The sequence below is a fragment of the Saccopteryx bilineata genome, chromosome 3, assembly GCF_036850765.1.
Source record: "Saccopteryx bilineata isolate mSacBil1 chromosome 3, mSacBil1_pri_phased_curated, whole genome shotgun sequence".
NCBI lineage: Eukaryota > Metazoa > Chordata > Mammalia > Chiroptera > Emballonuridae > Saccopteryx > Saccopteryx bilineata.
This window is the reverse complement of record NC_089492.1, coordinates 162,103,803-162,117,392: the sequence shown is the minus strand read 5'-3', so window position 1 is coordinate 162,117,392 and position 13,590 is coordinate 162,103,803. Positions and strand designations below refer to the sequence as shown.

Below are 13,590 nucleotides of genomic sequence, written 5' to 3'. Positions count from 1 at the left end.
AACATTTTTTTCTAGGACTTCGCTTTTAATGCAAAAATTGTATTTTTAATATATTTTGGCCAACAGGTCTATCCTAGTAGGATGGCTTGACCCTAGCCCAACAATCAACAGGCATTTCCTGAGAGCATTTATTGGCCCCTGCTATTGAGGTGCTTGCAAAGATAAAAGACCTAAACCAGAGTTAAAAGTGTCATACATCCAGGTTCTCTGTTACATAAAATGTGCTCTAAGTTGCCTATTAATTCAGAAAAAGAGGAAAAGTAATGCTTTGAAAAGTAGCAAATGCTAGCTACATGATGGTGTTTTTAAAAAGAAGCTTGAGCCTGACCGGGCGGTGGCACAGTGGATAGAGCGTCGGACTGGGATACCGAGGACCCAGGTTCGAGATCCCAAGGTCACCAGCTTGAGCATGGGCTCATCTGGTTTGAGCAAAGCTCACCAGCTTGGACCTAAGGTCACTGGCTCAAGCAAGGGGTTACTCGGTCTGCTGAAGGCCCGCGGTCAAAGCACATATGAGAGGCAATCAATAAACAACTAAGGTGTCGCAATGCGCAACAAAAAACTAATGATTGATGCTTCTCATCTCTCCGTTCCTGTCTGTCTGTCCCTGTCTATCCCTCTCTTTGACTCTCTCTCTATGTAAAAAATAAAAAAAAAAATTAAAAAATTAAAAAAAAGAAGCTTGAGTGTCTACTTATTACAGATGCTTAGGAAGATATCCAAGCATCTCTGGTACAAAAACCTCCCAGGTCTCTTTCTAGTCAACCCCCTACTCAATGAACAGAGGCCCCAGAAGTGTTCAGTCCCCTGCAGGGCGATGGCGATGCATTTCAGAATTAAGGCAGTTGAACTGAAAGCACATTCCTGGGAGGGACCACATCCAGTGAGTGCTCTGAAGGGAGCTGGCAGAGCAGGGTGGAGGTGGTGTCTGTGGTCATAGCTGCCAAGAAAAAAAACTGAGGAAAACAAGCAGAGACTAAGAGCAAAGCCTAGAGCAGTTTCAGAACCAAAGGGTAGGCTGCTTATGGCCATGGGAGAATGAACATTTCTCATTAAGACAGCCTGTGAGCTGTGCACATGGTGAAGTAAGTGATAACACTAAGGAAGGAGGTCCAAATTTGAACCTCCAAGGGTGGACAGGACTTGAATAAGTAGCAATGCATAGATCAGTTTGAGTTATAAAGACCTCCAACAAAAGACATCAGTTGTCACTGTGTAGAAACAGAACACTTAAGTTTGATTGATGTCTTGCCAATATATATTAGCTTTTCCAGGACTTGGAAAATGAAGCTGAACATAGAAAAGCTATAGCTGAGGGCAGAGCTTGTTCCAGGTTACTCCAGACTCCCTTGGTTTGCTTCTTTCCATTCTTTCATCTAGGTAGCTTCATCTGTCCTGCTTTGCCTTTTACTCTTCTGCTTGCTAAGCCTAAATTCTCAGGAAAGAATCCACTGCCATCTGTCCTTTAAGGCTTTATGTGAAACTGGGTCAATATGTTTCCCTATCCCAGAGATATTGGCATGCCAAGTAACGTATCACTGTGATTATTCCATGCTATTTTATTGGAATTCTAGATTACACTCAACAAATGTCATAAATGTATTTCCCTGGGATCCTGAAATCCTACCTCAAAGCTATATTTCTAGTCTTTTTCTCCAATAGACCAGCTCTTTTAAGCATGTAAGATAGATGACTAACAGAGTACATCTATACATTTATGTTTTGAGGAAACAGTTCTCAGTTGGGCCAAGTGCTAGCTGCATACCCTATAAAGAACTTATGTCCATTTTTGGTTCAGTAGGGTATAGGACATGCAACCTTACAATTCCTGAACCCTAATTCAGAGAAGGCAATGAAAGAAGTCCTCTAAGGCGACCTCAGACCAAGCTGCTTCTGCTCTAGTGAGGGCTCCCTTCTGTGTGTCTTATTTAATCCCCAAGCATAGGCTGAGAAGAGCTGAATTGCATTGTACCCTAGGTACACTTTACTGCATCATCAGTCCCTACATGGGAACCCCAGGGCAGACAGTTGCGGTTTTATGAGATGCAGCACCATTCCCAGCATTCTGCCCTCTGCTCCCTTGTGCACAATTTTCTGTTCATTAGAAGACTCTTATCACTCCATTTTTAAAGAACGTGAATATGGCTATACTTTCCTTTTTATTTATTTATTTATTTATTTATTTTATTTTTTTCCTGTATTTTTCTGAAGCCGGAAATGGGGAGAGACAGTCAGACAGACTCTTGCATGCACCCGACTGGGATCCACCCAGCACGCCCACCAGGAGGTGACGCTCTGCCCACCAGGAGGTGACGCTCTGCCCACCAGGGGGTGATGCTCTGCCCCTCCGGGATGTCGCTCTGTTGCGACCAGAGCCACTCTAGCGCCTGGGGCAGAGGCTGAGGAGCCATCCCCAGTGCCCGGGCCATCTTTGCTCCAGTGGAGCCTCTGCTGTGGGAGGGGAAGAGAGAGACAGAGAGGAAGGAGAGGGGGAGGAGTGGAGAAGCAGATGGGCGCTTCTCCTGTGTGCCCTGGCTGGGAATCGAACCCGGGACTTCTGCACGCCAGGCCGATGCTCTACCACTGAGCCAACCGGCCAGGGCCTGTACTTTACTTTTTAAAAGTATATAGTAGAAGAGTTTAAGTGACAAATATCAGAAAGTTTGTACTGAAAAAATATCAGCTTACTTGAAATACTAGTTCCGGTAGAACAGTCCTGACTTTGGAGTGAAAAGATTAACATCTAGGTGTCTCGTTGGAACATGAAGATAACTGCCATTTAGGGCCATGTTGCCCAACCGGACACACTAATCTTCTGTCAGTCAATTTGCAAGTATTTATTGGGCATCTTCTGTACACCATGACTGTGGTCTGGGTTCATCTGCAGTCGTTTTAGAGCCTAGCATACCTCTGTAAGGTGAGTGAATAGCCCAGCACTGAGGATGATGAGGAAGGAGAGCCTTGAAACAGTTTAGTAATAGAGTCAGGTTCCAGAAGGAAAGGCCATTGGATTTAATATTGAAAATCAAAGTTCATTTGAAACTTAGGATCACTTAAGAAACAGCAAAGTAATGAATCTGCTTCTACTAGAAGCAGATGAGATACATGGCGTTGATACAGGGTGTCTCACTCTCAGCTATGTCTGTAGGTTGACAGGGGCCTCATGTCCTAGGCTAGAGCCAGTAGGGGAGACTTCTTCCTTTCTGGAAGAAGGAAAGCATTAGTACCTTTGGCTATAAATAGGCCGGCTGTATTTCTGCTGAACCATGGTAATGAAAGCTTTACATCAAATAAATACCCATCAAGAAATACTAACTGATCATGTAAGACATCTGTAACATCTCAAGTTAAGATCTTGGTTGCTGAAATAATTTGCTGGCTTTTAGCATATGATTTGCTGTTTGACTTAAAAATAAGTTAACTAGTTAAGCTAAGGGGTCATTGGGCAGAAGTTTTACTATTCAATATATTTCTTAAAAATACAAACAAACAAAACCACCTTTGGGCAAAGAATACCAGGCTGAAGCTTAAACAAAGGACGCTCAGTGTTGGAGTGGGCAGGGCAGCCCAGACAAACAGCTGTGCTATGACGATGGGCGGGGCCAGGCACCTCTGGACTCCTGCAGGACTGAGACTCTCTGGCCCCACAGAAAGCTGTCTCATCCTACCTTACCTCTTTGGCTCAGACGCAGGGTGAGCCTATTCACTCCTCCTTTGCTTTCAAGCAGACAGACCCAGTGATACCAGTGCCTTTCTACTTCTAGAAATGAAAGCCCAGGTATTAGAAGTATCTGATTTATAACTTACTTGCCACATCATAAAACTTGTATTATAGAAGCAGTAGTCTATCAGGATTTCTTGGGGTTTTTCCCCCTAAAGGTAGCACGGGTGAAAGAAAAGAGAGGCAGGGGGACGGATGAGACATGGACAGGGTGTCTCGTTGCTGGGGGCCCGGCTGAACGCGCTTCCGCTGGCGCTTCCTGCACAGCCAAGCAGGGCATCATCCATAGCTGTCTTGGGCTGAAGAAATCAAAATTACCTGTCTTATGTGTAGTTTTAGGAATCTAAATACCTAGAAAATAAGCCATACTGCGGAAACAAATTAATTAATTAATGCTTTCACTTAGTTGAAGCATTAATGAGGCTGTCACCATATTAGGCAGCCAAAACGTGAACAAGAAGAGCAAGAGGGTTCAACAAATGAAGACTCTGTCATCACGACTGGGATTCAGTGCTTGGGGAGGTGTTTCCCTGTGATAGGTTTAGCAGCAAGATGTCACCTCATACCTGTCAGGAAGGCCAGCATCAATAAATTAACAAACAAGTGTTGGCAAGGGTGTGGAGAAGAGGGAACCCTCGTGCACTCTTGGTGGGAATGCAGATTGGTGCAGCCACTGTGGAAAACAGTGTGGAGGGTCCTCAAAAAATTAAAAATGAAAGTGCCTTCTGACTCAGTGATCCCAGTTCTCAGTATTTATCCAAAGAAACCCAAAACAGTAATTGGAAGGAATATATGCACCCCTATGTTCATTGCAGTGTTATTTACAATAGCCAAGATCTGGAAGCAGCCCAGTGTCCATTAGATGAGTGAATAAAACAGCTGTGGTACATCTGCACAGTGAAATACTGCTCAACCATAAGAATGAAACCTTACCATCTGTAGCAGTATGGAAGGACCTAGAGGTAGTGTGCTAAGTGCAGTAAGTCAGTCAGAGAAGACAAATACCATATGATTTCACTAATGTGTGGAAACTAAAGAACAATATAAACAAACAAGAGAGATGACGTCAGAGTAATGGCGGAGTAGGAAGCGATACCGATAAATCTCCCCCAAAACTCAACAAGATCTTCAACCAGAAACAGAAAAACCTATACTTGGAGCTTCCAGATTCTTCGCAATACACCCAAAGGTATGATTGAGTGAAAAATTGGCTAAATATATAACCAAACCCCGAAGGAAATAGGGAGTAAGAAATGCTCCGCCTTCCTCACTAACCTAAACAGGGCGGCTTTCTCTGGTAACTGTGAATATAGAAACTGAGGCGGGCAAAGGGGGTGAATAGATCCAGGCCCCCGCAGCAAAAACGGCCGAACCAGGCTGTGGCTCAGAGATCCAAGCCGAGGAAAATCTGATCCTGTGGCAACCCGGGCAATACAAGCTAACACTCGCGCCAAACCCAAACAAAGAAAGACAAGCGGAGCGGCCATTTTACCCGGTCTCCTGGTCGGTGCGCAGTTAGTGGAAGAGAGATTTCTTCCTAAGCCGCGGAAGTGGGTGCCCGTGTTGCCCCACGGAGAGGCAGGGTCAGAGGCCTTTCTGTGGGCTGAGGGCAGAGTCTCTGGGCAGCCCCAGCACCCTGGGAAAGCCACGCATGGGAGGGAGTGAGAACTAATCCCAACGGTGGAGATTTTCCGTGCTGGAGGCTGTTTCACTCAGAGGGAACCGCGGCTGGCCTCATATCCTGGTTTGCGCGCGCAGATAAGGAGTGAGCGATTCCTCCGAGTGCCTCGGCAGTGCGCGCCCGTGTTATCGCACAGAGGGGCAGAGTCAGGGGCCTTTGTGTGGGCCAAAGCGGAATCTCGGGCCGCCCCAGCGCCTTGCAAAAGCCGCACACGGGGACGGAGCGAGACTCAATTCCAACGCTGCAACTTTTCCCTGCGGTTGGGGGTTTCACTCAGAGCGTGAGACTGCTGGCCGGATATCCTGGTTGCAGACAGTGAGTGAGAGTTTCCTCCAAGCGCCCCGGAAGTGGGCGCCCGCTTGTGTTACCGGATAGAGTGGCAGAGCCAGAGGTCTTCGAGTGGGTGGAAAGCCCGCCTGATTATGCTAGCAGCTCTGACTGACTGAGCCTTACCCAGAGCCCTGTGCTGAGTGGAAATAGAGTGGGGAGTTGCCAGCAATTTGAGCCTCTTACTATCCAGGCAGAGGCAGCAGCAACCCCATACCTGGACTATCAGGCTACTAATTTGAGGAAGGAAAGACTAGGAGAAAGGCTCCAAGAACACGAACTCTCTCACTGTCGGAGCCTATAAATGCTAATGAGCCTCGACTCCCAACGAGAATAAAGCACAATACATGACATTGCCATAGAGACTTATCAACTGCAAACCTCTACCTGAGCGTGCCAAAGGGGCAGAACCCGGGGTACAGAGTCACCGACCAGGAAGAGGGAGAGAAAAGAAAAAGCAAGAAGATAACCTCTCAAAATCAAGAATAATCTGCAGACTTTATAACCTATCCCATTTTATTATATTTGTTCGTTTGTTTCTCTTATCTTCATTCTTGAGACTTTTTTTTCCTCCTCCAATTTGGCCGATTAACTCTCTACCGGTCTTACTCTCTCCTCTCCTTGAACTACACTACCCATAAGTGTTACATCTCCCATTATCATTTCTTTTCTCTTCCTTTCTCTCTATGAGGGTTGCACTCCAAAACCCTTAACTCTCTCTCTCTCTCTCTCCTTTCTTTTTTCTTCTTTTAGTGGTTCCCTCTTTTTTTCTCTTTCTCTCTTTCTTTTCTCCCTCTATATTAGTTTCTTCCTTTCTCCTTTACATCTCCTCTCATTCAAACCTCAACAACAAACAAATTATCTTATCTGGGACTCAAACCTATGTTTGTGGCATTTTGGGGGGTTTTTACTTCACCTTTTTAACTCACTAGCAGTGCTCCCATCCCTGGCTCTCCATATTATCTACTTCTTGTTCCACTAAATACAATAGTAAGTTTTTAATTTGTCCCCCCATTTTTCCATTTTCCTCTTATTCCTCTCATCATAACTCTTAGAAAACCAACACCTAAAAGCAAATCATTTTATTCTTGACCCAAATTTTTTCCTTATTTGCTTTTTGTGGGTCCATACGCTCTTTTTTTTTCTTTTCTTTTCTTTTTTCTTTCTCTCTTTTTTGCCCCTTTATTACTTTTCCCCAATTCAGGCCCTCCATCACAGGCATTGTTTGTTATAACTCACAGTCCACCACAAGATTTTCTCAAGAAAGAGGGGAGAGGAGAGGAGAGGAAAAAAAGAGGGGGGGAATAATTTCCTTTTTTAAAAATTTTTATTTTATTTTATTTTTCTTTATTTCATTATTAATTTTTTTAAAAAAAAACAACTTTTTTCGATTTGTTATTTTTTTATTTTTTTTTAACTTTTTATTCTTTATTAAATCTCATTAATACTATCAACAAAACCACCCTCAGATGCCATTAAGGAAGAGAAAATCGAATATCATGGATACAAAAGAAAGAGAGGTAACACAGCTAGATGAGGAAAAATCTATGGAGAAAAAATTTAATATATTGGAAACCTTGGAGCTAAATGACAGAGAATTCAAGATAGAAATCCTAAAAATCCTCCGAGATATACAAGAAAACACAGAAAGGCAATATAGGGAAATCAGAAAACAACTCCATGAACACAAAGAATATATGTCCAAGGAAATTGAAACTATAAAAACAAATCAAACAGAGATGAAAAACTCAATTCACGAGCTGAAAAACGAAGTAACAAGCTTAGCTAATAGAACAGGTCAGATAGAAGAGAGGATTAGTGAAATAGAAGACAAGCAACTTGAGGCACAACAGAGAGAAGAAGAAAGAGACTCAAAAATTAAAAAAAATGAGATAGCCCTACAAGAATTATCTGACTCCATCAAAAAGAATAACATAAGAATAATAGGTATATCAGAGGGAGAAGAGAGAGAAAATGGAATGGAGAACATACTTAAACAAATAATTGATGAGAACTTCCCAAGCCTGTGGAAAGAACTAAAGCCTCAAGTTCAAGAAGCAAACAGAACTCGAAGTTTTCTTAACCCCAAAAAACCTACTCGAAGGCATATCATAATGAAATTGACACAAACCAACAGCAAAGAAAAAATTCTCAAGGCAGCCAGGGAAAAGAAGAATACAACATATAAAGGAAGGCCCATTAGATTATCATCAGATTTCTCAGCAGAAACTCTACAAGCTAGAAGAGAGTGGACCCCAATATTTAAAGTCCTGAAAGAGAGGAACTTTCAGCCACGAATACTATACCCATCAAAGCTATCCTTCAAATACGAAGGAGAAATAAAAACATTCACAGATACAGAAAAGATGAGGGAATTTATCATCAGAAAACCCCCACTCCAGGAATTACTAAAGGGGGTTCTCCAATCAGATACAAAGAACAAAAAAAAACAGAGCCACAAGTAAAAGCTCCAAGAAGAACACAATAAAACCAAATTTAAACTGTGACAACAACAAAAAGAAAGAGGGGGAGAAGACGGAGATTAACAGTAGCAAAGGACGATGGAGTGCAAAAGTACTCACAAAATAGTTCGCTACAATGAACAGAGTAGGGACCCTTTTCATTACTCAAAGGTAACCACCATTGAAAAAACCACCACAGAAGCACATGAGATAAAAAAGATAGCAACAGAGGAAAGATGTATGGAATACAACCAAATAAAAACAAAAGATAGAAAAACGAAAGAGAAGGATCAAACAAGACACAAAACTAACAGAAAGCAAGATATAAAATGGCAATAGGGAACTCACAAGTATCAATAATTACACTAAATGTAAATGGATTAAACTCACCAATAAAAAGGCACAGAGTAGCAGAATGGATTAAAAAAGAAAATCCAACTGTATGCTGCCTACAGGAAACTCATCTAAGTAACAAGGATAAAAACAAATTCAAAGTGAAAGGCTGGAAAACAATACTCCAAGCAAATAACATCCAAAAAAAAGCAGGTGTAGCAATACTCATATCAGATAATGCTGACTACAAGACAGGAAAAGTACTTAGAGACAAAAATGGCCATTTCATAATGGCTAAGGGGACACTGAATCAAGAAGACATAACAATTCTTAATATATATGCACCAAACCAAGGAGCACCAAAATATATACGACAGCTACTTATTGATCTTAAAACAAAAACTGACAAAAATACAATCATACTTGGAGACCTCAATACACCGCTGACGGCTCTAGATCGGTCATCCAAACAGAGAATCAACAAAGACATAGTGGCCTTAAACAAAACACTAGAGCACCTGGATATGATAGACATCTACAGGATATTTCATCCCAAAGTGACTGAGTATACATTTTTTTCCAGTGTACATGGATCATTCTCAAGAATTGACCATATGTTGGGCCACAAAAACAATATCAGCAAATTCAGAAAAATTGAAGTTGTACCAAGCATATTTTCTGATCATAAAGCCTTGAAACTAGAATTCAACTGCAAAAAAGAGGAAAAAAATCCCACAAAAATGTGGAAACTAAACAACATACTTTTAAAAAATGAATGGGTCAAAGAAGAAATAAGTGCAGAGATCAAAAGATATATACAGACTAATGAAAATGACAATACGACATATCAGAATCTATGGGATGCAGCAAAAGCAGTGATAAGAGGGAAGTTCATATCGCTTCAGGCATATATGAACAAACAAGAGAGAGCCCAAGTGAACCACTTAACTTCCCACCTTAAGGAACTAGAAAAAGAAGAACAAAGACAACCCAAAACCAGCCGAAGAAAGGAGATAATAAAAATCAGAGCAGAAATAAATGAATTAGAGAACAGAAAAACTATAGAAAAAATTAATAGAACAAGGAGCTGGTTCTTTGAAAAGATCAACAAAATTGACAAACCCTTGGCAAGACTTACCAAGGAAAAAAGAGAAAGAACTCATATAAACAAAATCCAAAATGAAAGAGGAGAAATCACCACGGACACCGTAGATATACAAAGAATTATTGTAGAATACTATGAAAAACTTTATGCCACTAAATTCAACAACCTAGAAGAAATGGATAAATTCCTAGAACAATACAACCTTCCTAGACTGAGTCAAGAAGAAGCAGAAAGCCTAAACAGACCTATCAGTAGAGAAGAAATAGAAAAAACCATTAAAAACCTCCCCAAAAATAAAAGTCCAGGCCCTGACGGCTATACCAGCGAATTTTATCAAACATTCAAAGAAGACTTGGTTCCTATTCTACTCAAAGTCTTCCAAAAAATTGAAGAAGAAGCAATACTTCCAAACACATTTTATGAGGCCAACATAACCCTCATACCAAAACCAGGCAAGGATGGCACAAAAAAAGAAAACTACAGACCAATATCTCTAATGAATACAGATGCTAAAATACTAAACAAAATACTAGCAAATCGAATACAACAACATATTAAAAAAATAATACATCATGATCAAGTGGGATTCATCCCAGAATCTCAAGGATGGTTCAACATACGTAAAACGGTTAACGTAATACACCATATCAACAAAACAAAGAACAAAAACCACATGATCTTATCAATAGACGCAGAAAAGGCTTTCGATAAAATACAACACAATTTTATGTTTAAGACTCTCAACAAAATGGGTATAGAAGGAAAATATCTCAACATGATAAAGGCCATATATGATAAACCATCAGCTAACATCATATTAAATGGCACTAAACTGAAGGCTTTCCCCCTTAAATCAGGAACAAGACAGGGTTGTCCACTCTCTCCACTCTTATTTAATGTAGTACTAGAGGTTCTAGCCAGAGCAATCAGACAAGACAAAGAAATAAAAGGCATCCATATCGGAAAAGAAGAAGTAAAGGTATCACTTTTTGCAGATGATATGATCCTATACATCGAAAACCCCAAAGAATCCACAAAAAGACTACTAGAAACAATAAGCCAATACAGTAAGGTCGCAGGATACAAAATTAACATACAGAAGTCAATAGCCTTTCTATATGCCAACAATGAAACAACTGAGAAGGAACTCAAAAGAATAATCCCCTTCACGATTGCAACAAAAAAAATAAAATACTTAGGAATAAACATAACAAAGAATGTAAAGGACTTATATAATGAAAACTATAAACCATTGTTAAGGGAAATCGAAAAAGATATAATGAGATGGAAGAATATACCTTGTTCTTGGCTAGGAAGAATAAATATAATCAAGATGGCTATATTACCCAAAGCAATATACAAATTTAATGCAATTCCCATCAAACTTCCAATGACATTTTTTAAAGAAATAGAGCAAAAAATCATCAGATTTATATGGAACTATAAAAAACCCCGAATAGCCAAAGCAATCCTAAAGAAAAAGAATGAAGCTGGGGGCATAACAATACCTGACTTCAAACTCTATTATAGGGCCACGACAATCAAAACAGCATGGTATTGGCAGAAAAATAGACACTCAGACCAATGGAACAGAATAGAAAGTCCAGAAATAAAACCACATATATATAGTCAAATAATTTTTGATAAAGGGGCCAACAACACACAATGGAGAAAAGAAAGCCTCTTCAATAAATGGTGCTGGGAAAACTGGAAAGCCACATGCAAAAGAATGAAACTGGACTACAGTCTCTCCCCCTGTACAAAAATTAACTCAAAATGGATCAAAGATCTAAACATAAGACCTGAAACAATTAAGTACATAGAAGAAGACATAGGTACTCAACTCATGGACCTGGGTTTTAAAGAGCATTTTATGAATTTGACTCCAATGGCAAGAGAAGTGAAGGCAAAAATTAGTGAATGGGACTACATCAGACTAAGAAGTTTTTGCTCAGCAAGGGAAACTGATAACAAAATAAACAGAAAGCCAACTAAATGGGAAATGATATTTTCAAACAACAGCTCAGATAAGGGCCTAATATCCAAAATATACAAAGAACTCATAAAACTCAACAACAAACAAACAAACAATCCAATAAAAAAATGGGAAGAGGATATGAATAGACACTTCTCCCAGGAAGAAATACAAATGGCCAACAGATATATGAAAAGATGCTCATCTTCTTTAGCTATTAGAGAAATGCAAATCAAAACGGCAATGAGATACCACCTCACACCTGTTCGATTAGCTGTTATTAGCAAGTCAGGTAATAGCAAATGTTGGAGAGGCTGTGGAGAAAAAGGAACCCTCATACACTGTTGGTGGGAATGTAAAGTAGTACAACCATTATGGAAGAAAGTATGGTGGTTCCTCAAAAAACTGAAAATAGAACTACCTTATGACCCAGCAATCCCTCTACTGGGTATATATCCCCAAAACTCAGAAACATTGATACGTAAAGACACATGCAGCCCCATGTTTATTGCAGCATTGTTCACAGTGGCCAGGACATGGAAACAACCGAAAAGCCCATCAATAGATGACTGGATAAAGAAGATGTGGCACATATACACTATGGAATACTACTCAGCCATAAGAAATGATGACATCGGAACATTTACAGCAAAATGGTGGGATCTTGATAACATGATACGAAGCGAAATAAGTAAATCAGAAAAAACCAGGAACTGTATTATTCCATACGTAGGTGGGACATAATAGTGAAACTAAGAGACATTGATAAGAGTGTGGTGGTTACGGGGGGGAGGGGGGAATGGGAGAGGGATAGGGGGTGGGAGGGGCACAAAGAAAACAAGATAGAAGGTGACAGAGGACAATCTGACTTTGGGTGGTGGGTATGCAACATAATTGAACGACAAGATAACCTGGACTTGTTATCTTTGAATATATGTATCCTGATTTATTGATGTCACCCCATTAAAAAAATAAAATTATAATAAAAAAAATATTAATATTAAAAAAATATATATATATAAACAAACAAAACAGAAACAGACTCATAAGTACAGAGAACAGACTGATGGTTGCCAGAGGGGAGGGAGGTTGGGGACTGGGTGAAAAAGGTGAAGGGATTGAGAAGTACAGATAGGTAGCTACAAAATTGTCATGGAGATGTAAAATATAGCACAGGGAATATAGTCAATAATATTGTAATAACTATTTATGATGCCAGGTGGGTTATGGAAATACCTAAGTTATATGCTGTAGACCTGAACAAATAGAAAATAATACTGAATGTAAACTGTAACTGAAAAAGAAAAAAAATCTTTTAAGTGATAAGTTTAACTGTTAAGGTAGATACATACCATACATCTAATTTCAACAATATAAAACTAATAACTAATTTTTATTCATTCTCTCACCTGTAGCTGGAATTGGGCACCAATATTTTTGAGAATATTGCCTGTTTGATGTATGACTCCCTGGACTGGAAAAGACAGCACCAGAACTATTTGGAAAGCATGCAACTTATTAATGTTCCACAAGTGGTTAGTGAGAAGGCTGTCTTAGAAGGCATGTTGATTCCTGAGGTAGGCATGGGCTCAGGTGTCTTTCATGAACTGAATAATTAACTGGACAACTTAACTTTCACACTTATGAAACATGAAGAAAACATTATATAAACACTGTAGCAAGGTAATTCTGCCTGCTTGATTTAGTAGGTGAGGACGGGAACAAGGAAAGCCCCCAGGGATAGTATGAAAGGGCACCTATGTGATGAGGGCTTTATAAAGCTCCAAAGCCATCTGCCACACACAAAGGTGCCACATCGTTTTCAGCCCATTGGGCAATAGATGACATCTGGAACAGAGGGCTATTAATAAGTTTGTCATGATGGTGGGTTAGCACCTGCCATGTGCTAGCACTTGCAAGGACTTGGCAGTACACAATGAAGAAGACTCATCCCTGTCCTCCTCATTGAGGTTACCTTATAAAGGG

The 13,590-nt window shown here is 40.3% G+C and overlaps 1 protein-coding gene across 1 annotated transcript in view; it reads left to right on the top strand.

Annotated features, from left to right (window-relative positions):
• Positions 1 to 13,590, top strand: part of SPAG17 (sperm associated antigen 17) — a 301,342-nt gene that overhangs the window by 105,236 nt on the left and 182,516 nt on the right. Inside the window, exon 8 of the mRNA XM_066268112.1 lies at positions 13,020 to 13,181. Coding sequence (XP_066124209.1) covers positions 13,020 to 13,181 — 162 coding nt within the window. The remainder of the gene's footprint in view (positions 1 to 13,019; positions 13,182 to 13,590) is intronic.